Source organism: Ursus arctos, unplaced genomic scaffold (genome assembly GCF_023065955.2).
Source record: "Ursus arctos isolate Adak ecotype North America unplaced genomic scaffold, UrsArc2.0 scaffold_29, whole genome shotgun sequence".
Classification (NCBI taxonomy): Eukaryota; Metazoa; Chordata; class Mammalia; order Carnivora; family Ursidae; genus Ursus; species Ursus arctos.
Window position 1 is genome coordinate 16,278,821 of NW_026622974.1, and position 27,357 is coordinate 16,306,177.

General features: G+C 38.9%; 2 protein-coding genes across 29 annotated transcripts in view; both read right to left on the reverse strand.

Annotated features, from left to right (window-relative positions):
• LOC113261161 (dystonin) overlaps nucleotides 1-27,357 on the reverse strand; it is a 453,463-nt gene that overhangs the window by 121,068 nt on the left and 305,038 nt on the right. For 21 of the 28 annotated variants that reach the window (XM_026507164.4, XM_044387138.3, XM_044387135.3 and 18 more), the window contains 11 exons: nucleotides 16,898-17,026; nucleotides 14,561-14,649; nucleotides 13,470-13,605; nucleotides 6,869-12,367; nucleotides 6,592-6,741; nucleotides 6,233-6,448; nucleotides 5,895-6,044; nucleotides 4,423-4,656; nucleotides 3,030-3,182; nucleotides 1,261-1,494; nucleotides 518-784 (listed from right to left, as the gene is read on the reverse strand). In XM_026507164.4, the coding sequence (XP_026362949.3) occupies nucleotides 518-784; nucleotides 1,261-1,494; nucleotides 3,030-3,182; nucleotides 4,423-4,656; nucleotides 5,895-6,044; nucleotides 6,233-6,448; nucleotides 6,592-6,741; nucleotides 6,869-12,367; nucleotides 13,470-13,605; nucleotides 14,561-14,649; nucleotides 16,898-17,026 (7,257 nt within the window). The remainder of the gene's footprint in view (nucleotides 1-517; nucleotides 785-1,260; nucleotides 1,495-3,029; nucleotides 3,183-4,422; nucleotides 4,657-5,894; nucleotides 6,045-6,232; nucleotides 6,449-6,591; nucleotides 6,742-6,868; nucleotides 12,368-13,469; nucleotides 13,606-14,560; nucleotides 14,650-16,897; nucleotides 17,027-27,357) is intronic. The other 7 variants (XM_026507181.4, XM_057304001.1, XM_044387144.3 and 4 more) reach the window with 2 other exon arrangements.
• Nucleotides 16,982-27,152, reverse strand: LOC130542012 (desmoplakin-like). The gene is made up of 3 exons (XM_057304003.1): nucleotides 24,713-27,152; nucleotides 20,684-23,404; nucleotides 16,982-19,992 (listed from the first exon to the last, which is right to left on the reverse strand). Exons 1-3 carry the CDS (start codon nucleotides 24,743-24,745, stop codon nucleotides 18,094-18,096), a joined length of 4,653 nt encoding a protein of 1,550 aa, XP_057159986.1. The 5' UTR covers nucleotides 24,746-27,152; the 3' UTR covers nucleotides 16,982-18,093.

Consider the following 27,357-nt stretch of genomic DNA (forward strand, 5'->3'; position numbering starts at 1 on the left):
TCTGACTACAAAAGCCACATGCTGAAATAAAATGATCAGTTATGTGACACTCTGAAAAAGGTTTTTCAAAAGTTGCCTCAGCTCCTGCCCTAGATGTGTACAATTGGGCAAGCTACTTCACTTCTGTTCACGAGTTTGCCCATCTGTGAAATGAGAATCCAGCCTCCGGCCTCAGAGGTAGTGCGCGGGGGAGGTGGGGGGGGATGCATTCAGACAGGAAGAGCTGAGAAGAGAGCCCGCAGGGCCCGCCATAACTGCTCTATTAATATCAGCTATCATTATTCCTATTAATTCCTTACAAATCTGCCTCACTGAGAAGAATGCCTCATCTAATGATTTCTTTCTCACTGTTTCTGACTTGCGTAGAGTTCCCAAAGTAACTTCTGAGACAATGGTATACCTGGAGGATGGGACTTTACTGTCAGTGGTCATTAAGGTTTCAAGAGAGAGCTCAGGTGCCCCTCTCTTTACAGACCTTAGAGAATTTAACAATATTACTCTGTTTAGAACAACAAACCTTAACTTTCTGGTACTGCTGGTTCAGATTCTCCTCAGTGGTTCCAACCTGTCCATCAACATCAGTTTCCAACAGGTTACCATTAACTTCATCCTCCTCTCCCATCACCGACGTGCCATCGCCTTCTTGAAAATGGGTCCCATTCTGTTCGATTACCTGTCTCTGTTTTACCCCTGCCCTGTCAGAGTCTGTGTCCACATTGGACAGCCAGTCCAGCAGGTTTTCTATTTTGGTTTTGCTCTCTTCCAGCTGCTTTGCAGCCGCGACCTGGAGAGAGAAAGTTCACAGGAGGTATTCTATATGTGGGTTGAGGCGCTAGTTTCAAGATATTCCAAAAGTAAATATTTAAGATCATTAAAATTACACTGGGGAGACTAAAAACAGACACAGGCTGAAAACTGAATACAGGGAAATTAAACCTTAGAGCCAGAGGCAGTTACTGGGAAGTTCCCACTGTCCTTAAAAACACATTCTGAAATTTTAACTACAACTGATGAGTCCTCATGCATTTCCCAAGTAGAAAATCTGACAATCCTACTTAAATTTTTTTTTTAAAAGTTAAACAAAGGCAATTCCTCAAACTTTCTGTAGCATTTGGTCAATTATATAACTGGAAATGCACAATTCTAGTCTCTGGTACTAAACGTTGCTTACTGGCACCTGATACCACTTAAAAATTCAAGTAACTGTTACACTAATTATCTTCAACAAAGCAATAGTGTACCACGTATTTGAATAAGGACCTTTTCAGTTTCTTCTTTGATTGCTGTTGTCACAACTTTATCCAGCTCCTTTTTTGACTGTTCTGCCTTTAGATTAAGCTGTTCACACTTTAACTTGGCTTCGTTAAGTTTTTGCTCAATCAAAGCTTTATCTTCTCGTGACAGCTTTTCGCCATTCTCTCTTAAGAAGTTCTCCGTATTTTTCACTATTTCTGCCAAAGCCTGTGCATTTCCTTGCATATCTTTCTGTAATTCCTTATAACACAAAAGAAAAAAAAAATCTCATATTAAATTATCACCTATTTAATCTTACAGAGTTGTAATTCTATAAGAGGGAGTGAGCAGAGAAGAAGCATTTACTTATAGGTTGAAAAAGCATAGTCAATTTGAGTTGGTTTACTTAAATCACAATATTTAATATAATTTGAAATCTCAAACAGCATTCAAGAAAGGTGTGAGATTTTCATGTCTCACGAAGGGATATGGTTTGTAAAACACTGAAAATAATGAATTTAAGGAGCGTGTGAGTGGCTCAATTGGTTAAGCGGCTGACTCTTGGTTTTGGCTCGAGTCACGATCTCAGGGTCCTGGGATCGAACTCTTTATCAGGTCCCGCACCAGGCTCTGCACTCAGCAGGGGTTCTGCTTGAGGATTTCTCTCCCTCTCCCTCTGCCCCTCCTCTGGCTCTCTCTCTCTCTAAAATAAATAAATAAATCTTAAAAAAAAGAAAATAATGAATTTAATAATATAATCTATACAAATTTGCACACACCAGATATTATCATGTTATGTGAGCACATTTATAAGAGCTTTTAAAGACATGATAATATTATTTATTCAGTTCCTAAACATTTATTTTTTAATACATATCTGTTACTCAGGATAAAAACAAAGTAGTTCCCCCAGTGAACTAAGATAATTCTTCTAAACCCTCTTAGAGTCTCTAATATGCAACCTTTGCTTCTTTGCCCCCGCTGCTAGGAAGATCAAGATTAAGATCTCTCCTCAGCAGTTACAGCTTTCTTCTGTCTAGATTTCTCTATGGAATTTTTCCTCTTCTCTTCCTCCTTTACTTTGTGTTTTCACTCTCCAAATTATACTGTGTTTGAACTTTCACGTTATTTTCCCATATTTTCAATTTAAGCGTCATCAAATTATTCTAAGTATTTGAATGGAAAGAAATACCACTTACTGAGCCACTGTCTTGTGACATTCACTGTGTTAGTTACGTAACTAACACACAGCATTTCCTTAACTCCTACCATCAGTGGGGTATGACCAATGAAGAAACTGAGGCTTGAGGAGATTCTTTATCAGGGTAACAATAACAATGTGGAGTGTCTGGGATTTGAAACAAGAGCTATCCAGTTACAATGAGAATGTTCTTTCTCCAAAAGAAAGCTATCTTTACCTGTCTTTACTGTTTGTTCGTTTGATGAAGGGGGACAAATTGTAGAGAAAGAGTAAAGGAATGGGAAGTTAAGAGAGAGAAAGAACCCAAATGAATGGCTATTTCACCTGATGCAAAGTGAGTGAGCTGGCCTTAAGTGGATGCAAGCTTTAACCCCCCACACAAGGTATTTCCATTAGCAACCTCCTTTCTACAGCCTTCCCTCAATATCTCACCAACACCAGTCAAGAAAATTACTGGCTTTCTTGAAGCTGGACATGTAACTCTTAGTATCAAGTTTAAAGCTCACCTTGGCTCAGAGAAGCTACAATGATTTGGTAATAATAGTAATCAAACTTAGTATCAACATAGACCTGCTGATGCAAAACCAGAGTTTACCTCCTGCTTGGACTGATACTTCTTCAACTCAACTGTGCCATCTCCAATCACAAAGGCTTCTTGGTGACCAATGAGGCGGTTTTCAGTTTGGGTGAGGAGATCACATATTCCTTGGAGTTTCTCTTTGTACTCCTGCTGACGCTCTGCCACAATCTAAAGTGGGGCAAAATCAAAGCATCTCAAATGTGTGGTCATAAACTCACTATTGTGATTCCTCCTTACTAGAACACATTTTGCAAGTTCTGCACATTTTACAAGTTCTAACTGCAAAATTAGAACACATCTTGCAAGCTTTTCTGAGTATGCTGTAAACATGATAGCAGTGGGGTACATATTGAGCAAGGTGATACAGAAAGTAAGAGCATGTCCCGTATACAAAGAAGAAGATCATGTTTGGATGAAACTGCTCAGTAGAATACTGGCCATGCATATGTGTAAGAGATGGAGCTTCTGACCGACAGGAAGAAACATTCCATTTTCTTAAGCTCTCGAAACCTGCGACACACACAATTAATTCTGCAAAAGGATATCAAAACAGAAGTTAGTTGTGATTTGTCTGTTAACATATCTGATATGTGTATATAGGTTATCATGCTAGAGACAATGCCTATGTGCTTTAAGAAATAATAAAAGGAGCACTGCATGCAATGTTTTTACTTAATCACTATGCCTAATTCCATTGCCACCCCTTTGCTCATCATTGTTATTAGATGTAGCACGCTAATATAATTCACTATATTAAGAGATTAATTTAGTAAATCACCACTAATACTTGCACCTCTCGCTTTCCTATTATTTATACTCTAGTTATGCATCTTACAGCCATTGATCATGTTTCCTAGGAGCCTAACACATGCCAGTCAAGTAAAGTACTAAGTGTTTTATATCATTCTTTAATCAACGCTCACCATACAACCAGGTAAGCACTGTTACTATTTCCAATTTACTACTGAGAAAACCGTGGTTGAACGACGTGTCCTAGGTCACACATGCCTGAGTGTAGCTGGGATGTAAATCCAGCTAGTCTGGCTCCACAGCCCATGCTCTGCACTGCTGTGCCCTACCACCTCCCAGACGAAAAAGACACCTTATCCTTCTTTATCCATATGTTCATCAATTTATCTAAATTCCTGAGTGCATCCTTATTTCCTACTCCAAGAAAAAAAATCAAGACTCCCACTAGAAAACAGTGGTTTCAAGGAGTCAGAAAAATTAACTACAGCATTCTTGTGGAAAACAGTATTGCCAGATATTCCACCATCTCTACATTATACCCTGTCCACTAACTGCCTTTCCAGAAAATCCTTCCTATTCTACCCCGGGTCTCCACAGTACAGGTTTCACACGGAAGAACTGAAGACAAAGAATTCCAACTCCACAAAGAAAGGCAGACCTTCTGATCATCAAGATCCTGTTCGAGCTGTAACTGGGTCTCTAAGTGTTCCACCTGGGCAGCTACTGATTCCTGTACATCAAGAAAACACTTCTGAGTGGTATTCAGGAGCCTCAGTAGCTGTTTGCTTTGGCTGGGAGCCAGGTCTTGTGCACATTCAGAAATGAAGAACTGCACATCAAGGGCAGTGGCCTCCAGCTGCACTTTGGTGCGTCCAAGGTCTTTCAACACGTTCTGTGAATAAGACCGTACCAGTTATAAAACAGGAGACAAGCCATAATAGAAAGCTTACATTAGCAATATTTTTAAAATATGTTTCTTATATCAGGGACTCAAGGTTTTATTATTTTTTCATGGATTCGTTTAATCAAAAATCTATTCATCACCTAGTAGCAGATGGTAATGAGGAAATTATTTAAATACTATGGTAATTAATATTACATGGAGAGACAATTCTTCTAAGAATATTTTTTAAATTTATTTTTTTTTTAGAGAGAGAGTGCAGGAGGAGGGACAGAGGGAGAAGGAGAGAATCTCAAGCAGACTTCCTGCTGACTGCAGAGCCCAAAGTGGGGCTCAATCTCACAACCCTGAGGTCATGCCCCGAGCCGAAATCAAGACTCGGAGGCTTAACTGACTGAGCCATTCAGGCATCCCTCCTCTAAGAATATTTTAATCTTGCCTGCCATATCACATTTAAAATGTAACTCCAGCAAAAGATAAAAACCCAATTTACATACATTTGGCATGTTAAAGGGGAAAACCAACATTAAAATATTACTTGCTAATATTTACAATATCCATGTAATTGTGGTTGCACATAAACGAGCCAATGGGGAATCGGAAACATGAAATCAGTGAGCTAGAATTTCAGTTCTCTGACTCATAGGCCAGGAGCCTAAACATCATTCATGAGGCAGCTATTCCTGTTAAGAACTATGTTGTATTTTGGGGCGCCTGGGTGGCACAGCGGTTGAGCGTCTGCCTTCGGCTCAGGGCGTGATCCCGGCGATCTGGGATTGAGCCCCACATCAGGCTCCTCCGCTATGAGCCTGCTTCTTCCTCTCCCACTCCCCCTGCTTGTGTTCCCTCTCTCGCTGGCCGTCTCTATCTCTGTCGAATAAATAAATAAAATCTAAAAAAAAAAAAAAAGAACTATGTTGTATTTGTAAGAATAATTTAACTATTATTCTAGTACTTATTAATGTGACTAATACATAAATAAATACAAATCCTAGGATGTCAGTGCTGGTAAGAGAGTGATAAGGCAGTTGGGAAAGCATCGGAAGGACGCCCGTTTGGTTGTGATTATTTTATGGCTGTGTTAACTATGAACAAACATCTCTTAGAGACAAAGAAAGGAAATAATCCTTTTAGATTTAGCTGTCACTTTTTTTTGGTAAACATTTGTTTTATTAAATCTGGAAGTTTTTAAATGTACGTAAATTTATCTCCTTTATTTTGATACTTGCCTTGAGAAACTCCAAACGTCTCTTCACGTGTTCAGTATCTTGTACATTCACCATCTCAATATCCTTCACAGATTTGCTCTTCTCTGATATCCAGTGTGAGAACGACTCAAGTTTCTGCAGAAATTCTTCGTGGGAAACTGCTAGCTTAGACTAGAAGATAAAATCATGTGTTCATTTCTGTCACTCCCCAAATTTTGAATTCCTACAAAAAATGGTTCTGTTTCAAGGCCCTAAGAGTCTGAAAAATAAAAGACTTCTTCTCATAACTAAATCTTCAAATAATCCAATTTTCTTCGAAACTCAAATTCTGACTCAGCGTGAAGTGTTTTGATGCCTACCATTTCAGAGTCAATCGCGAGCATGACATGATTCATTCTTTCTGAAGACACACTGCTGAGGGAAGAGAAAGCAGTCTGCAAATTTTGATGGCTTATCCTCAATTCCTCAAGCTGTCCTCTGGGGAAGTCACTGGGAAGAGATTTTAAAAACTCTTCTGCCAACTTCATGTCTTTTCTTAAAATAACAGCAATTGGAGCCAATCCCAATTCAAATGTCTGCAAAAGATGTATATTCCAGAACTATTCAGTGAGAAACACCAATCACAATCATTCTAAATGTAACGGTAAAGCACAATGCTCATTTTTCCAAATTAATACCAGCTGACAACCATCCATAATAGGCAGCAAAGAGTTCTTACCTCTAACTGTTTAAGTTGGTTCCTCAAAGCTTCCAGATTATTATCCAGAGACTCCCGGTTGTCGAAAGGGGGCTTCATATCTTGAAGTAAGGCCAAATACTCATGCATTTTTGATGTGTGCTGTAAACACTGCTGTAACTCCGTGGAAAACTAAACATAAATTTGGACATTTTAATTCAATAGCCTTTACGTAGTTTTTTAAAGCAAATAAAATGTATGGGGTTATTCCCAAATGTTTCATGCAGCTACCGTCATACAAAATGTAAAATCAACTTACTTGTTCCATTGAGCTATCTCCAGAAGTCATTCCTTTTGACCCTGAAATATTTTCCAAATGGTCTGGGATATCGCTGCACAGCTCCCCCAGCTTCTCATCGCTTGGCAATTTTGATGCACACACAGTTGAGTTTTCTAGTCCAGTATCTTTTATATTTTGTAAATTAAGGGAACACTGGTTTCCTTCTTTGCTTTTAAGATCATCAAGAATGTGTGACTTTTCATACACCATCTCAGAAGTAGTGGATGAGTTTTGATTCCAGTCTCTGACCTGTTCTACTTTCTCTGAGTACGTGTCAGCAAGCAGCTTGTAGAAAATATTTTCAAGTTGCAGTGGAGGTACTTTAGATGTAATACCTCTTTTCTCTAGCTCATACTCCATCTGGGTTAATTCTTTTATCAATTCAAATGCTCCGGTAATTTTCTGGCTATACTGATTTTGCTTAAGTATATCAAGGAGAAGCTCAGACTTAAGATTTGCAATACAGAACGGATCATCTCTACTCTCTGCTTTCAGTTCTAGTGAATTACTCGTGGGGGAAACTCCAGAACAGTCACCAACTTTAAAGTCAACGGGCACACCAGATGCTTCATTTGCCAACTGTGATGTGCTAACTCTTTTAATTAAGTTTTGAATTAAAATTTTGGTGTCTGCACAGACTGAAGATTCTCCAACCTCTTGAGGATTCACAGGACCTTCTTCCAATCTGCTCTTTAAGATAGCCTTTATATCCTCAACAAATACCTGAGACGAGTCGGGAATGTGAACCTCCTTTTCTTGGAGTCCTGGAGACAAGTCTTGTTCTTTTTGCCACTGTTGCTCAATTTTTTCCATCTTGTTGTTCATTTCTGAGACTAAGCAGTCCGTGCTTAAAGGGTTACTGGAGTTACCATTGCTTATTCCTTCTGTGCAGAGTTCTGGTGGCACAAAATCATTATTTTGCCCCCGGTCTTCCACATTTCTAAGAGGTAAGATTGACAGTGTGCTTTCATTTCTTTCTGGTGTGAGCTGAGCAATTCCTGTTTGCCCTTCTGAGACACTTTCTTCAGTACAGACATCACTCTGTTGGGCCTTCTCATTCTGAGATGAGACTTCCTGGGTAAGAGCTGTCCTCTCTTTTGCACCATCTACTCCGAACTGTACGTGATCCTTCCTGGCAGGGGAAGCTAGGAGAACACAGCTTAGGATGCCTTCATTTGGTTTCAATACATCTTTTGCTTTTACATCTTTAGCACAATGTTTTAAATAAGTGAACAGGTCTGAGTCTTTCTCAGGTCCATCAGTGAATGACTCTTTCTCAGTACTTGTATCCCCTCCAGACAACAGAATGTCTGAAGTCACGTCAGCACTGATCACTTTGGAAACTGAGGAGTCAAATATTTCTTCAAGATTCTCAAACTGAACGGGACTTCCGCTAACCACTGTCTGTAGATTCTTTGGTTCATCTTTAAGAGTTACAGTTACTTTTTCCAGGCTTCCTTTCTGATTATGTTCTTCACTGTCTGTGATTTGTGGAAACGGAAACTGACCATTACCTAAATCAAGACTCTCCCTTGTACTTTCACTAGGCAAAAGTCTGAGATCCTTATTATCTTCTTGTAGACTTTCTCCTAGCACCTCTCCTTTACCTGAGCACATTTTATGAACTGATGTTTCCTCTTCTATTAGTATACAGCTTTGGTCACCTTTCTTTTTAATTAGACCTCTTTCATTTCCTTGATGATCCTTGGCAGTTACAGGGGCTATGGATGACAAATGGCTTTCCTCAGCAGGCTTTCCTATTACATCAGGCTCAGGACAAATGATTTTATCAAAAGATGAGTAGACTTGAAGTGTCACATTCTCAAAATATGGATCTCCACCTTTCACAGAATCAGCAGATTCTGGCCCTTGGATCAACTTAACCTTCACGTTCATTAGATCATTATCTACTTCAGAAGTTGAACAGATGTTAGTATCATGTAAAATATCTACAGAGCCAAAGGTGTCTTCTGATTCAGTGTCTTTAGTGATCGGCAGCAATATATCCTTAAGAGCCAGCTCATGATTTAACAGATTTTCTGCGCTTTTTCCAACAACCTCAGCTGTATCTTCTTGAGGGTTGCTTCCTTCTGTAACTAAGCTACTTTTACTAGTTGATTCTAGCTGTAAACCATTTATACTTTGCTGGTTTTCTAAAGAACTGCAATTGTGCACTTTATCTGGGAGAATTCTTTTATTAACACTCTGACTGTCCTGGCTGTTTTCCTTTTCACCTACTGCAATGGCACACAACTGGATATCCATATCTGAAGCCTCATCCTGGCACCAGGATTCTTCACTGTCACCTTCTACTCCTTCTTCATCATCACTGTCATCATCATCATAATCGTCATCATCATCCTGATCATTATTGTCACATACATAATCCTCGTAACTTTCTTCACTTTGCATAGAATCAAAATGCTCAGTCTCAGATTTAAATTCTTGTCCAGTAATATGTTCTTCTTTTCTCCCTCTCCAACACCCAGTGTCGTCAAATTTTAACAAAGCACTGAAGCTCTCTTTTCTTTCTACGATTCTATAACCAGTCGATGAGTCAGACTCATCACCTTCAAGGCTATTTGAGCTTTCCCTTTCTGACATGGTTTCCAGCAACGGTCCACTGCCCTCGTGTGAGCCAACTGAATCTGAATGGATTCTTTCACCAGGATCGAATCTGGTGTTCTCAGCAGCAATGAGAATACCCTGGAGAGACTCTGGGCTTCCCCTCACACCCAAGCCGTCAACCAGTGGCCCGCGGGCCACCATGGAACTGTCATTCTCTCTTGAGACATCATGAAACACATCACCAGGAGGAACAGCCCCATCGGTTTCCTCCTGCAGCGCAGCACAGTCCTCAGGCTGTAGACAGTCACGATCGTCACCTTCCAGAAGCAGAGAATCGTGGTCGTCATCTTCAAACAAGGGAGTATCATAAAAATCATCTTCGCTGTCGGTGTCTGTTTCTGTCACACTTGGCTGATCATCCAGGAGTGACGTTTCATAGTCGCCAGCACCGATGGGTCCCTCAGGCAGTGGTGTGCCGCAGACGGGAGATGTGCCGGCGTTACCGCTGTCACCCTGTGGGGTCAAGGCGCAGGCGACCTCTTCCAGCCCGGACCCAGTTTGCTGGTCTTCAGGTTTCTGCTGAGAGGCAGCATGCAGTTTCTCATGTTCGCTGTAAGGTTCTGATATGCATTTATTGTCGCGAGATCGGACCTGAGGAGGACCGGCACCTACACTGACAGGTTTCTGTTGAGAGGGCTCTCCCTGTAAACGGATCTTGATGGCTGCAACTCCCAGAAACTGCTCTTGAAATGTCTCTCCCATTCTTTGACCCGACAGCACGGGTTGCTCGCTGAGTGGCAATGTGGAATCTTCACATTTATTTCCACTGCTCTCGGTGGGGTGTGCATCATTAAGGCTTTCCTGATCATTCCTCAATTTATCATGACTTAGCAAGGCACTCAGCCTGGGAGAATAGTCAAAGATTGCCAAATCCCTGTTCATATGATCTTCATTCTCTTTCTCATTCAAGTCACAGATCCTCCTAGTTTTTGATTTCACAATAGGATTTGCTATCGAATCACTTGCAAAGTTTTGAATATTTTTAGAATGACTACAGTCACCTGCGTGTTCATTGGTTCCAACTTGACTTTGATTTTCACGGTTTTTAAGTATGTTTTCAGAGTCTTGTCTAGGCGTGCCAAGTGCCCCAAGTCCAGGCTGTGTTAAATGGGATGAAGAACTGGAAACACACACAATGGATGAATTCTCGACTTTAGGATCAGTTGCTATTATATTTGCCAGGTTTTCTGACTGGCAGAATTCACTACTGGTAACATTATTTCCCATTTCATTAAACTCTTCATCTATGGCATGCTTTCTACCTTCAGGGGTTTCTTTATGCTTAGGTTCTCCATAATGACATGTATCAAAACTACCCGGTGAAGCTTCCTTTTCTTCACTTGGAGCATTATTGAGAAAAACACCAGGGAGTCTTAAGGCATCAAGACATGCTTTGATGGGTGTGTCCTCAAATTCTGCACTACAGCCTTCCAGTAGCATCCCGACAGCCTCATTCAAGTCTCCATCGTACAGCAAAAGCCTCTGCCCTGTGTTTGCATCCATATAGCTATTTATCATCAAATAAGATAGGAATAACTTTTTAGTTTGTTCTGAGCTCTGAGCTGCCTCTGGCTCTTCTCCAACAAAAACATCCTCTTCTTGCCTGTAATCATGGACTGTAGATGGTTGGAATTTACAGAAAGAGAGCCATCTTCTGGCATTTTTACAAGCATCTAAATCTCCCAAATCTGGCATTTTATCGGGCAGTATTATACTTTTCAGAATCGATGCTGTGTTATTATCTATAATTCCCAGCTGCTTAGCAACATCCAAACCAATGACTTGAGAAGTTTCTGGAATATAAAGAGCAGCTATTTTCTGCCTGCCGTTCAGGATTTTGTATGCCAATTCATTTGTAATCAAGTCTTGCTGCAAGGAAGAAGATGTAGGAAATATTTCACCGGAGTGAGGCCAAATGAGTCCAACATAGCCTCGCTGAGCCTCTAGTACCAAAAGAGCACTGCTCGAAGTTATGAGATCACACTGCACTGCTTCATCCACCGTCAAGCGTTTAGCAGGGTTTGAGTGGATGATTCCACCTGTTTGAACCTGATACGTGAGAATGTTGTTAGCTGTGTCTCTGTCAATCATCCCTGCTGCCATAGCTTCTTCAACGGTCATTCTTTGACCAGAGTCACAATCGATGAGACCCCCAGAAAGAAGCTGTGCGCCCAATAACCTAAACATGGTTTCACGGTCTATGAGACCTTCATGAGCCGCCCTTAAAATGCTTATGTTTCTTCCACATTTTAATGTTATTCTGCCTCCTTCTTGTGGTCTCACTGGGAGAAGCCGCATCCCAGTGTTATCCTGTAAAATACTTCTTTGTATAAGGTCTACTAAAGACACCCTCTCGGCGGTGCAGGGGTCAATAAGATCTTTACACGTGTTTTGCTTTTCTAGGACTTTAGAAAATAATGCTGAGGAAACCAAGTTCTGGTGGAAAGCCTTCTGTAGGGTCAACTGTTCCCCTGTGGCTGGAATGACTAGAAAGCCTGTGGAAAGCAATATCTCAAGAACTCTGATGGCCATGGGTTCTGATATCATGCCTTGGGCCAAAGCTTCCAGCACTGGAATAGTGGTAGATGACACAGTAGAAATGATCTCCTTTGCTTGGTTTAGTTCTTTGAGTTGGCACAAAACTTGTTCATCAATAAGGCCATGACTTTTGGCATCTTGGAGGTCAAAACATTTTCTTAATTCTGGTGAAATTAGACCAGAAATCATTAGCTGTGTCTCAAGCAACCTGATTCCTGTGTCATAGTCAATAAGGCCTCTTAAAACTGCCTGAAAGACGGGAAGGACTTGTCCAGTTGTCTGATCAACGGTGCCTGCAATCACTTTATCCAGCTGAAAAGAGAATATAAAATTCTCAGATCAGTCGGGGACCCAAGGGTGGGCAGAATTTCATGAAACTTAGTTTGCATTTTTTTTTTTTAAGAAATAAATACACTTCAACATAAAAATCCTCTACTTACCAAGGCGCAGCAATGCTGTGAATGTTAGGCAGCTCAAATGCACAAGTGATCTATGTCAGTGATCTATTCAACAGCACAGGATGTGATAAAAGCTTTGAAAACAACATGCATCTGTGAATTGAAAACTTAATATTGTGTACATTAACAAGGTTAGTGAGGACACAACAGAGTAAATGATGAAAGTGAGAAAACAGAACACGTACCTAAGAAGGCAAATCATGCTCTCTGCAATTGGGTGAGATTAGTCAACTGACATGAAAGAGAGTATCAAACCCCATGCTATTGATGTTTACAGCATACAGACTTCTTCGCAGACAGTAAAAAAACTAGTGAACCAGAAAAATTGTTACATACCCCCAAAATGTGACAAATACTGTGTAAAGTATTCCAGGGAGTAAGGGAATTGAATATAAAGATAACTTTTTCAATACTGAATATTATGTTGAATATTGTGAACATGTATTGTCAAGTTTCAAAAGTTTAAAGACAGGCCAAATTCTAAGTGATTCCTGTTATATTTTAAGAAGATGCGAGGGCATCCTCACTATAACGAATGGCCCAGAATTCCTCCAATAAATCTCACGGTTGTCTCTGAAAATCACACTAGTTCATACCACGCTAATGTCACCTTTAAAGATGAGTCAAGGCTATTTTATAACATCCTATTTATATAGTGAAATATCTAATACAGCAAAAGAATGGCTTTTAAAGAGAAGAGTTAGAAAAATGAATGATTCTTTTCTTTTACCATGCAAGGCAGAGATTAAGATGTCACAGAAACTGATGATAGCAAGTGTAAGACTGCATTTAATAAACAACAGTAAAATCTCTAAATACTTAGATAAACTCCATCCACGTTCTTTCCATGTATACAAATTCAAGGTCATTTCTTTATCACTGACATATATTTCTACAGCCATGCAATAAGACTAAGAATCTTGAAACAGCTCCATGTTTTAAATAAATTATATTACCTTCTCCTCTACCTTTTTATCTCCTAAGGTTTGTGATTCTTGTAGTTGTTTCAGAGATTCACTAAAGAAGGAATTATAACTTTCTTGAAGAGATTTCACTTGTTTTTCCAATTCATTTCTTTCTTCATCTGTCATTCTAAAATAACCAGAAAGCATGAAAAGAGGAACGCAAGTTTTCAAGTGATAAAAATGACATATTAGCTCAATGATTTTGTCAAGTAAAATCCTTTTCTAAATAGGCACATGATCATAAAATAAAACAGAACTTCATATACAGATTGCTCAAATCTCAGAATGACTGTATGAAAATTAAGGATGGCCCTTTCACATCCAGGAATCCTTCCCTTGCCTGAGAAGGAGACTGGAGAGAAGGACATAAACTAATACATCAGCACTTCTCTACACATTTCTAAAATAACAATACTGTTACCCGACAGAGGGAAAGATCCTACTGTTAGTTCCAACATGGAAATGGGACAGAGAGAGACCATTACTCAAGATGAAACTTGTTTAAACTGAAGCATGAATAAAGATGAAATTAACAAGGAAATTAACCTGATTCTCTAAGGTACAAGACAAAGCCATTGTGACATAATCTTGGGGACAGCCCCAAAAAGGATTTAAGAAAAGCATAGATTTCTTTCCACCTGAGGCACTAGCTGAAATAGATTAAGTACCTTGTTGGAAAAAGTAAGACCAAAATGTGAGCAACCAGGTTATCACAAGTCTCAGCAATGAAAATGAACACAGTCATATATATTTTCCAAAAAGTAAAGTCGTAGAGAGTCATAGAAAGTACTATTTAGAATTAAGATTGGCTTGGAATCTTTACCACTAGCTACCCACTCTTAACCTCTCTGAGCCTGTTTTCTTATCACTAATATATGGGAATAACAGATACATTTCAGGATTTTGGTCAAGACTGTAAGTGACTAAAAGTGACAATTACATTGCTAAGTTTATAGCTGTATGTTAAGTATAGCTTGAGTTCAATTTTAAAAATCTCAATTAAAATCTACCAGCTTTTGCTTTACTTAACATGAAGACCACGTCTCTACTTTGAATAAAAGAACTAATGAAAACCAACATACTTGTCTCCATGTTTTGCCAAAAATAGCTGCATGGTTTGAAGTGCTTCAGATAATTGCTCCTTCTTGGTTGATATTTCTTCACTGGAAATCTGCAAGGTTAAGAAAACATATTCAAACTCTCCCCTCGTAAGACTAGAAAATAGTAATTTTTAGAAAGCTAATTAAGTTTTAATTAAGATCCAAATGCTGGGTCTACTTTCTGGGTGGCCCAAGCCAATAACCTTTAGTTATTATCAGTGTACAAGTCCGGATAAGAAGAGTACTTTATCTAGAATGCAGATTAAGGAAAGTCTCTCGCTCTTTCTCTAACCATAATGCCCTCATTTTCATTAGGAAATAGTAATATGGCATTACATGGTTCTTGCATTTGTCACAGCACAACAGTGGATAAAGGTTGCCTTAACCATCCCGTGTGTCCAGAGGTTCTTCATTGGCCCAGTGTCCCCCCTGTGTGGTGCAGCACTCAAAGATACATGAATGTGGGACACTACTCCAAGACTATCTGCCCTCCTCCAAGGTTCTGTATGCCCTGCGGCTTTTGAAAAAATTATTGTGAAAGCATTAATCTGTAGAGCTGCAGACCAAGAATAAATAATTTCTAAAATATGCAAAATTCGCCTGTGACAGGGGAATAAAATTGATCTGTTTGAGGAAAAGCAAGGGGTTGTAACATTTTTTTCCTAATCTCTCAACGTATCACTTATGAATACCCTTATTCCAAAAAATGACTGCCATTATTTTAGAGCAGCAGAGATGAGAGGAAATGATGGGCAAATGAAAAAGTATCTTTTCCCCCAATGTACTCTGTTCAGAACAGAGTCAACTTAAAGTCTGTTTTTCACAGTTACAGATAATAGTGAGGCCATATTGATTTTTAAAACACACATTTATTATTCTATCAAAGTACCTTAAATTTCACTTAACAGAAAGACCATCAAGTATTTCCTAGAGATTTATAATTTAGGTTATGATCTGTATTTAAAAAGTATCTCTGTCTACTTTTATGTCTACTAGGTCTAAAACGGATTCAGTAAAGTTTGGGGGAATTTTAAAATGCAGAATGAGGAAATACCAAGGTTTGTAATTTATAACTTTCAAAAGAAACTTGTTTTCCCAAGAAATCCTTGCTAAAGTTTATGTCCCTATTTTAGTTCTTTTCCTGATAGGGGGGAAAAGAGGGAGAAGATATTTTAAAGTAAATATTCACATTCATTACTTTGAAGGTTTGGAGTTTAAAACACCAAATGTAATTGCTTTCCAACTTCTGATTTCTTCCACACTAATGGGAAATATAGTATGTAAGACTACTAGCTAATATGGCTTTATTTCAATTGAATACTAATTCAAGTATACACTTGGGTCTGTAAACTTCAACGGGGAATGCCAGATAAGTTACATCTGTCTCATATCATAGCCAAAGCCAGACAAGACATTGAAGTTTCCCCCTAATTATGTCAACAATGTCTGTTTCAACTGATGACAAGTGAACACTGATGCAGAGCTAGAAGAGGAAGCTAATGATAGCCCCCAAATTTCCAAAGGTCAGACAGGGGCAGGAGGGCAAGTAGAAGAAAAATATTTGAGGAAGAATGTTGCTTAACTTAACGTAAACTTTTTTTTTTTTTTTTAACAGAGCCTCAATTCCAGTGCTATCACCAGCAAGCATCAACACTGGACCTTAGTTAGCTCAACAATGCCCTAAGAGCTTCAAGCGGTACCATGATATCCAACAGACATCATGGGGCACTAACATCTCAAGAGCTACGCCATCCAACTACTACCAAGCAGCTGGGGAGCAGAAGACAGCCCACAGCATGAAAGAATTCATTTAGGTAAGGGAAAGTATCTAGAATTTCCAGTGATTGACTAGAGAACAAAGACCCAGGAAAGCACAACTAAATTAAATCCTCAAAAATGTTAATACCCTAGTTTGTATTTCTGTTGTTCTTGAACGTTTTCATTTACCTTTGTAAGAATGAGACCACATATCTTTACGATTAGGAGTGCACGGGTTTACTCTGGGCACAAAACAGGATGACTGATCTGGAGCAATTCTCTTCACTATAATCAAGAAGCAGATCCACCCACTAAGAGAAACAGTACTAGTAAGACTAACATCTATAGTTCAGGCTTTGGAATCAGAGACACTTCCTCCTGCTACATACTGTGTGTAATTCCTTGGGCAGGCTACTTAACCTCTCTGACCCTCATTATAATTGCCTACAAAAATGGGGGAAATTAAGGTATAGAACTAAAGTGGTTTTTTTAGGTTGACTGCGTCAACTCAGTAAATTCTACTCACTGTTGTTATTATTAAATCAGAACCTCAGTGAATACCTTTTGCCTAGAGAAGGGAGATTTTCCAGCCTTCTCGCCATCTCTCAATGTCTTGCTGATATTTGATACCCATTTCTGTAATTCTTTGGCTTTTTCAACATGCTCTTTCTTTTCTTCTTCCAGTGACTTCTGACAAGTGTGAGTGGGTTTAAAAAAAAAAAAAAAAGATATATTCCAGTAAATGCTTGAGCTATTAAACTGACCTCTCCACAGAAAATAAGAATGTAGAAATATTTTTTCATCACACACAGTTTACTGAGCATTTTATGCGTTCACTTAACCATGTTTATCACGTCACATGGCAGATGTGCTACCAAAATGTTTACAGTCACAAAGAAAGCTGTGACACTCTAGAATGATCAGTCTAACCTCCCAGCTGGTCTATCAATATGACAAATAAAAACACTCAATTTTATTCATGAAGCACTAGAAGATCTTTGAATTGCTGCCTTTGCATTAGCATTACAATCACAATGGTCTAGACAGAAAAGTGTCAAAAATGGAAATCTGAAAGAACAGTGAATGTGTACATACATGTGAAAAATACACAGAATGAAGAAAAATCTCTCCCCCTCTTCCAACACACAACAATGCTACTCTTAATTAGACTCTAGCCAGAAATGGGAGATTGTGGTAAACATTTATTATGTAAAGAAGGTTACAATGTACAGAAAAACTAGAAACTTTTTCACTTTTCAAGGAGATCGGAAACACTGTAGCCTCATGGATGTGGGAACAAATTTACATCTTTCTCTTTGATTCCATGGTGCCTTTCGAAGTGCTCTTTCAGTGAATGTAATGGATCATTTAAAAATGGCAGCCCTAACATCCACTGGATCTGTTCAGTGATGAAGAATCCTGAAGAAAGGATGCTATGAACTTGCTGGAGTTCATCACGCTTATTCCATATTCCTTTATTTTAGTGTAGGGAAGATCAAAACAAAACAGAACAAAACCACTAACCTAAAAGCTAAAGGAAACCATTTTGAAGAACAGTAAATATTTTGTTACTTTCAATTTAAAAATTATTCTCTCTTCTGAACAGTCAGCTATTTCCAGGCCTCAAGAAATAAATGGTGCTTTGAGTATGTGACATAATTGCTAGGCTGTATATTTAACTGATATCATCATGCTCTGGACAGATCATATGAAGTGGACAGCATCACCCCCGTGAAAAGTTATTTAAACATGTCCTTTTATGAAGAATAGTAGAGGCTAGAAATTCCTGTCATCAATGGTTCAGATACTTCTAAGAGTTTAAGTCCTGTGTGGAAATCAAAATCAGCTTTTTCTAAAGCTTCTTTGTATGTTAACTTTCTTTTCGTTTGAGGGCATATTATATTTCTGACATAGGACTTTTGATCTTTGAGTTTTGTAGCAATGAAAACATCTATGATACCTACCTGGAGAGCCTCTTCTATTGACAACCGGGAATGAACCTGTGGCTCGATCAACCCCCCTGTCAAGTACTGAAATTCCAAACATCTGATTCCCATTTCCTTACTTATGATATTTGCATTCACAGCCTCCATCACTGACATCACTTTGCCAGTGACAGGATGGCCAATGCCTGTGATTACTAACTCACACTGTCGCAGCTGCTGGGCAAACCCCTCATCCACAAGGCCTCTATGCAAAGCCTCTGCCACCCGGTACTTTTTGCCAGTGAGAGGATCAATTATTCCCCCTGTACTGACTTGGGCTTCAAGGCATCTGAGGGCAGTGATCCGGTCAACCAAATTTCTGCGGGAGGCCTTCAGGACAGAGATCCTTTCCCCACTGGTGGTCAGCCAGTACCCCGCAATAGGACTGTGCAAATCCTTCTTGGGAACCAGCCGGCTCAGCAGGGCATCGGCAAGTTCTGTAAGCGTGATGAGTCCTTCCTGATATTTTCTGACCCAGGCTTTGTCAATTGTTCCCTGCTCTATAGCTTCATTCATGTTGAACTGTAACCCCGTTTTAGTATCAGTCAGCATATGAGAAGGATGCCCATAGGATTCAAAAAATGTGGCTTCCTTCCACTGATACTGCTGCCCCGAAAGCTCAAGATAGGTGCTTTTTTCAATTAGGTTTCTCTGGAAAGCCTCATATGCAGTCAGTTCTGCTCCTGTTTTAATATCTACTACAGAAATCCTATGGGTTTTCCCTACATTGAGATCAGAGATGTTCCTCTCCCCGAATGGAAACAGAAAGCACTGGCAATCTACATCAAATACACACATTCGCAGTAATTCTGAGTAATAGAGAGCTTGCTTGTTGTTGGGATTAGGAAAAACTCTTGTGTTGCTGGATGGCTCATGTAAAAATTGTAGGATGGCATTATTTAACAAGCCGTGTTGCAGAGCAACTTCTGGAGGAAGGCGGATGCCCCTCACAGGGTCAATGACTCCCCCACTGGCAATCTGGGCCTCCAACATATGTTTACCTCTTTGTCTGTCAAGCATTCTATTTTCCATAGCTTGGAACACTGACAATGTCTTAGAAGAATATGAATATCCCAGGGCTGCCTTCTCTGCCTCAAGAAGCCTAATTTTGAATTCGGAATCAATAACTCCATTCAGGATTGCATCTTCAACAGAGTATGTCTGACCTGAAATGGGATCGATTATAAAACCTGTTGCAGCCTGAGCTTCTAAAAATGCTAAAGCCATCATTTTGTCTATTATGATTTTCTTGGCTGCTGAGGCAAATGAAATCTTTTCTTTTGTGGATTCTAGATAAAGCCCCGCAATTGAGGTGGCTTTCGTCAAAAACTTGCTAAGAGTTTTCTGAACTTCGTCAACAGTCTTGAGACCGAGTCGCAGCTGCTCTACTGTTTTCATGTCCAGAAGCTTAGCTTCAACCAACTGCCTGGCAGTCACAGTGCGCCGGAGCCCCTGGAATTTAAATTCATCATCCCTAACTGAACATGTGTGATCACCATCCACATTCTGGAAGGTCTCTGGTTCTGAGCCTTGCTTAAGAAAATCTCTCTTGAGTCCACCGGATGCTCTGCACCCTTCAAGCATCCACTCTTCGGCACTGGGGCCTGGGTTCTTTTCTTGTTTTAATGTGGTGACTTCTGTGTGCATATCATACTGCTTGTTCTTAGCTATCTGTAACAGGAATTTATGAGACGTTAAAAGTCATCTAAAGAACAGTATGTCACTTTACCCATCCTTAATCCAACCAGAATTCCTACAATGACGGAAGTAAGTAAAGAGAGGAAAATTTTCAAACCAGAGAGGGTTCAGGGACAAGTAATATTATTTTGAGAGTCTGAAGTTTACTTTAGATGACAATTAAGGTAATTAAAATAGTATGTTTAGGGGCACCTGGCTGGCTCGGTCGGTAGAGCATATGACTCTTGATCTCAGGGATGTTAAGTTCGAGCCCCACGTTGGGTACAGAGACTACTTAAAAATAAAATCTTAAAAAAAAAAAAAAAGGTATATTTAAAAAAGACTTGAGATGAAATTTGCCCAAAGAAACTTTAGAAATTAAAGTGAACTGCTTGGTTTTTCTAGCTTTAAAAAAAAAAAAAAAAAAAATTCTCCAGAATATAATACCATAAATATAACCATATAACCACTACATGTATGTATTTAATCTCAGACATTTAAAAATTAAAGAACGATAATTTGTAGTAAAGATTCAAGCCAATCACTAGAAAACTATAGCATAATTTTCTGCCAGAACTACAAAGAGCCAATCTCATTCAACACTGTTAAAAAATTTAGCAGAGAAAGGAAACGAGAGGAAACGTGGCATAAGGTAGCTGATAAAGTCTCAGAATCCAGAGTATACCTCCAAGGGGGCCAGAAGCTTCGCCAGGTCCATTTCACACTTGTCATCTTGATACCTAACTGGTGGCCTGGAATTGTACAGAGCTTGATCTCTTATCTTCTCGATTTCGGATAGTTTTGTAATAGGGTTTGTCTCATCAAAAGTTATCTGTAATTCGGTGCTTGTCTGAGAAAAATACTCAGAGTAACCGTGCTGGCTTTTCTCTTTCTCAAGTGGAGCCCCTGACGGCCAGAACTGGACTTCCTTTGGTATTTGTTCAACAACCCGATGTTGCCACTTTTCTTCCGCCTGCTGTGGGTCTTGATTCCATCTCAGCAGAGGAGACCTGGCCGCTGGGTGAAGCTGCCCTGTGTTCCTGGAGGGCAGGTCTGCAGAGTGCTGGCACTCATTCACTACCATCTCAAACTCTGGTTTGAAGGGACAGTCTTTGGCCGGGTTCCTTTTTTGGATTTCACACTGGAGCAAAACTAACTGATGTTCCTGTTCCTTTATCTGTTGATCCATCTTTTGCTTCAGGCGCTCGACTTCACGTTTCTGGGCTACCAGCTCGTCTTCCAGTTTCCGACATTTCTGGTAATGATTTGCTTCCACATTCTGCCCTTGCTGCATTTGCTCGCGATACTGCTGCAGCTGTCTTTCAAGTTCTCTGATGTTTGTCTCACAGAGCTTAGCGTTCTCCTGAGCTCTGCAGTTTTCTCGCTGAAGAGACACGAAGTCAAGTTTGATGCCTGAAATATCGTTTTCAGTGATAACTTTGGAGTCCATTAACTTCTCCATCTTTTTCCGAAACTCCTCTGCCGAGCGTTTGAACTTGTCCGATTCCTCCTGAAACAGAACCATCTTTCTGTGGGTCATCTGCTCCTCTATGGTCTTTAAGTGCAGCTCGTCTTGCACTTTTTTCAACCTGTTATTTAACTCTTGGACCTGAGCCTGCTGCAGCTGTACCTTCTGCTCCCCTAGTCGCTTCTCCTCCTTGGAGGCGCTCAGCTCTGCACTCAGACTTCTAACCTCTTTCTCAGTGTTCTGGATGATAACGTTCTGCTGGTCACACTTCTGCTTAAACTCACTGACTAAATTTTGACTTTTGGCCAGGTCTTCCTCTAGGCATTTAATTTTTCTATGGAAATCCTGTTCCGTTTTTGTTTGTTTGTGCAAGTGTTCGTTGGTGTTGCGTAGCTGATCTTTAAAACCATCTGCCTGAATTTTCAGGGCTTCGCATCTTTGCTGGATAGCTTGTTTCTCCAAAACCACGTTCGCAGATTCTGTCTGAATTCTCTGCATCATTAACTTGGTTTCATTATTCTGCCTCGTAAGCTCATCTACTTTTTGTTTTAGCATTTCTGCACACTCATTACTTTTCTTCAATTCTTCATTAAGCTTCTGGATTTTATCATTATTTTCTTTTTCAGCTTTAATATTTTGAAGCAATTGTGCATGGCTCTTCTCGAATTGTTCTTTGAGATGATCTGACTTTCTCTGGCAGAATCGTATTCTTTCATTAGAGGATTCCTTATCGGCCTGGAAAGAATTCACTTGTGAATTTAAATGCTGAATATTCCTCTCAGCTATAGCATGGGTCCTAGTGATCCTGTCTACTTCTCTTTGCAGTTTCCCTTTTTCCTGTTGAAGAGACTCTAATTCTACCTCATAATTGTGCTTTATTTTCCTCAGGTCATTAGCTTCTTGCATGACCTCCTCAGCTTTGTCTGTGGTTTGGTTCAGCTGCCTACCCAGTTCTCTGAGCTGCTGGGAATACCCTTCCTCTACCTGATCCTTCCTTTCCAACTCTAACTTAAGGCACCTCAGCGTATTGTTGGTTTCATCCAGTTTTTCTTTTAGCAAACGAGCCTTTTCCTCAGATGAAGTTTTTTCAAGCTGAAGGGCATTAAGTTCATACTTCAGTTCTCTCATGTCTTTTTCAGCCTTTCTATTGGCGACCGTTAGCTCATCGACCTGCTGCTTGAGTTCTTCTGTTTTCTGTTTGTCCTGCTCCTTCTGAAGACCTACGACGCCTCTGTATGACGTAGCCTGGGGCAACGTACTTTCTCTACACGAATACTGAATTTCAGTTATTCTTCTTCTTGCTTCCAGTTCGATCTTCTGCTTTTCCTTCAATTGTTCCTCTGCTATCTGTTTTTGAAACGTCAGGTCTTTTTCCATCTGCTTTATCAGCTTCAAGAGTTCCTCCTCGTTGTCCCTCTTTCTTTTTAATTCTTCCATTAACTGGTTTTTTTGTTGCTCCAAGTCATTGAGACTGGAATCTTTTCTTTTCAGATGATCTTCCAGGGTTCTTCTTGTGAAGGTGTTCTCCTCCAACTGGCTCTGGAAGTTCAGGAGGTTTTCTTCCACCGCCGCTCTTTTGGCCTCAGCCTCCGATGTGAGCTTCCTCACCCGCTCCAGCTCCCGCTCTGCAGCCTCCTTCTCCCTCACAATGGCCTCCAGCTCCCTGCGGTACTGCTTCGCTTCGCTCTCCGCCCTGATTTTCTGCAGAGCGATGTCTTCTACGTTTCTCTGCTGCTTTCTCAGTTCATTTTCCGCAGCCTCCTTGACCTTTGGAAGTTCTTCCTCTACGCGGGACTTTTGTTTCTTTAGTTCAGCCACCATTTTCTCCAACTCACTGATTTTCCCCGTAAGTTTGCTATTCTCAATCATTGTTGCCTTCTGACGCCGAAGCAGATCTGAATACGCCCCATGTTCAGAAGTCTCCTTACACCTTTTAATCTACAAGAGACGTTTACAAGTGTCAAACCTGTTCTGTTCAAATTTATCTCACAAAACCTGAAGCGATACTCATAAAATTGCTTATAAAAACAAGTGAAAGCAAAGGTAGAACAAGCACGATCACTGTCACCATCACCAGCACCGTCAATGTCACCAGCACCAACACCAACACCTTCTTCAGAATGGAAGCCTCAGAAAGTCAGCAATGGGAGAAGACAAAAAAAAAAACCCTTCATGTCAGGTTTGCTAAACCGAACAACCTTTTTTTTTTTTGTCTCTCAGTAATAATTTTGTTTTAAAAATTAGCTAGCTCAAGATCTGACAGCAAGAAAGGAGGGACCTTACAAAACATACAGCATGACCACAACCTTTTACAGATGAAGAGACTGAGGTGCAGAGAGGTCAAATAGTTTTAAAAATTCACACAGTGGGTAAATGACAAAGTGGAAAATAAAACTCACAGCAGCGCCCTTTCTGCTTTCACACACAACTCAGTCGTACAAGCTAAGAACATATAGGAACTGAATGACACTTAAAAACTCAGTTTTCAAGAACTGGCTCAATGGAAATTTAAAATGATACTTATCTCTCTCTAAGATAAACAAATAAATCTTTAAAAAGGAGGGGGACACCTCAGTGGCACAGTCGGTTAAGCATCCGACTCTTGGTTGCAGCTCAGGTCATGATCTCAGGGTGGTGTGATCAAGCCCTGCTTCCGGCTGGGTGCTCAGTGGGGAGTCTGCTTGAGATTCTCCCTCTCCCTCTGCCCCCCCACTCATGTTCACTCTCTCTCTCTAAAACAAACAAATCTTTAAAAAATATATAAAAATAGGGTGCCTGGGTGGCGCAACGGTTGAGCGTCTGCCTTCGGCTCAGGGCGTGATCCTGGCGTTATGGAATCGAGCCCCACATCAGGCTCTTCCGCTATGAGCCTGCTTCTTCCTCTCCCACTCCCCCTGCTTGTGTTCCCTCTCTCGCTGGCTATCTCTATCTCTGTCAAATGAATAAATAAATAAATAAATAAATAAATAAATAAATAAAATATAAAAATAAAATATTTATATCTCCCTGTTTCATGGTTAAAGAAACAAAATACAGAACTTTGGTACCGCTTTAAAGAGTCAAATCAAAAAATAATACTTTGCATGGGGAAGGAGGAAAATTATATAAAACCGTGTAATTTCTAAAGTTGAAATCCTTATTTGTTTATACTTGCCATATTATGACAATTATAATAATCAGAGTTGCTAATGCAAAGGCAGCTACAGTCCCTGGGGGCTTTAGAAAAGATGTGCTTCATATACTCACAGATTTTGTTGTTGTTCTTGTTGTTAATGACATGCCTCATATGAATCCACCTTGACAAGTACCTTTAGATACTCCATAAATATGAAGATATTTGTTAAACGAATATGTCATTAAAAATATACTTAGGGAATCAAAGCCAATGTACACAATAAAAAATAAGAAAATTTGTTTTCAACTGATAGAAAATCGATCTCAGCTGGGAGGAGGACACTCTGCATTGACTCTAGGACTACATGATCAGGGCTAGTATAGAATGCCAACTTAACTTCTCTTTATTAATACTGTAAGATTATTAGTTTCGTATCACCAATTCTAAATCATCATAATTAGAAACATTTAAACAGGAATAGAGAAATTATTCTAGATAGCAAATTTTTTTCATTGTGAGGCTTTGGTGAATTTCAAGAATTTATTTTACATTATAGACTATATATCTTACTTTGTCTCTTCTAATTTTTTGATCCCCAATAATTTCAATAAGAATTTCAGTTGTTTCCTTTTCTAACCTAAATATCGTTTTCCATAATAAGAATTCATATAAAAACAAATCTCATCACAACCTGTAATAATTTGTGTTCTATTTTATTTTGTTATCAGGGTGAACTCCTGGGGACACTGAAGCATTTTATCTACTTAAATATAAAATTTTCAGTATTTTTTAAGATAATTTCTAATTGGTTCTTTCTCAATTGCTTATCAAAACTCCTTTAAAACTTAGCTGCCACTAAGAGGTTTTGAGCCCTCTTTTTTCTCTGTCATGTTCTGAGGTTAGAAAACTGAAAATTCTCTCAGAAAAAAAATTTTTGTTATTGAACCCTCAGTACCTTAATTACAGTCATTTTAGTGATTGTTAATAATCTCACACTGTCTAGATAACTCTGAATTTTTTAGCAAATACTACACAAATTACTAGAAATAATTTAATCCTATTGCTGATTTGCTTTCTCTTAGATCTCAAACTTACTCATATAAAAATAACCTCCTCAAGTTTTCTCTAAATGTTCCCCAAGGAAACATCCTGTCCTTTAATCTCATCAATTAATATTTGATGTACCTTTCTCTCAACACAGATTAGAAAATCTCTTTATCCATCTAACAGCCATACGGATACTCTACTAACATTTCTCTAATTCGATTTCCTCTTGTGAAATTAACTTGTAACCCTCTTTGATTTTACATTTATCATACAAAAATTCTGCTCTCAGACCAAAATTTCCAATGTAAGTCTTTCCAGACTCAGTTTCAGAAATACCACTCTCCAGTCTAAAAACTGAGCTACATATCTTTTTATGAGACATTCCATTAACATGATCTTTTGGTGGTGAATTTTTTATTAGCAATGTTTTTTTTTTATCTATTTTAAGTTACAGTCTCTGCATGGTCTTCCATAATCTATATTGTTTTGACTTTCAATTCAGTATGAATCTTTTACATTTCAAAGGATGATAAGCATAATTTGTATATATATCAGGCTTTTTGCAAAATCTCTTGGTTCTATCAACTTCTAGTATTCTACCTCATCAGATAAACTGAGGGAAGCAGCTCATGTATGTGCAATCAGATATATACTATAAGAAAGGGACTTATATTTAACTAAATATACAACTGAAAATGTATACTAAACATATAATTTAAAAGATCTACATATCATTTTAACTGGAATCATATCTCTCAAAAACTAAAAATGTAAAAAAATTATAGATGTTCTTTTACAGGTGAAAGATGTATACCAATTATTTGAATGGTCACAGATACTCTGGTTCTCCTTTCTAAGCACAAAGGAATCTAGTTATAAAGACTTGGAATTAGCTTTGTTAGTGATTTAGTTGCAGAAAACTGTTAACTCTGAACAGACTAAAATAGTTGACTCAAGTAGAAAATAAGAGAGTGACATCTATTAGACATCTACTACCATTTTGGTTCTCTCGTTATATGAAGTTACACTAAGTATAATCATCTTCAGGAGTTCAACAACAGTCTAATTTAAAATGGCTAATGTCTCACAAATTACTTATTTTGGCTTTCTGTCTACTATTTTTGTCTGTTCTGAGGTTAGGAATAGAAAGCATATCAAGATAATAAAGCATAGTATAATCTCTTCAAAATTAGATACAACGCCCTTTTATGACAATATATTTTCATAAATAACGCCTTACTCTATTTCTGAATATATTTTTTAAATGTAGAATCAAAGCACAGAAATTCTCCAAATTACAATGGTACTTAGTCTTTTACCACACAGCATGCTTTTTGGAGAACAATAAAAATAAAACAAAAACTCCACAATTCTTAAAAGGTAGTATCATTTTGTACAAAAACCCGCTTCTTCTAAATTAATGGCTCTTATATTTTAAATCCTTGAAAATGTAAATTACTTTAAAGTGTATAAAACCAACATGTTTAAGTAGTATTTCTGTAGACATCTTAATAATAGTAATTATACTACTCAAAGAAGTACATTTCTCAAATACAAGGAAACTGAAAAAAAAAAAATCCTGCCAACATTTCATAATTCCAATAGAACCATTTCAGACATTAACTCTAATAATATTAGCATCTTAAAGTGAAAATAAACAGTGTTTTCCTGTTGGAGAGAAGCAAAAACAAACTGAAAAATCCTAGGCCTCTCCTCTTTTTCACTGTAA

What these genes read in the sequence shown, in the direction of transcription:
- LOC130542012 (XM_057304003.1), bottom strand. Translation starts at nt 24,745, where the DNA reads ATGTCATTAACAACAAGAACAACAACAAAATCT. An exon ending in CAAGAACAACAACAAAATCT is followed by an intron (nt 23,405 to 24,712) that starts GTGAGTATATGA and finishes CGTCTCTTGTAG; the next exon opens with ATTAAAAGGTGTAAGGAGAC. An exon ending in AGCTTCTGGCCCCCTTGGAG is followed by an intron (nt 19,993 to 20,683) that starts GTATACTCTGGA and finishes TTCCTGTTACAG; the next exon opens with ATAGCTAAGAACAAGCAGTA.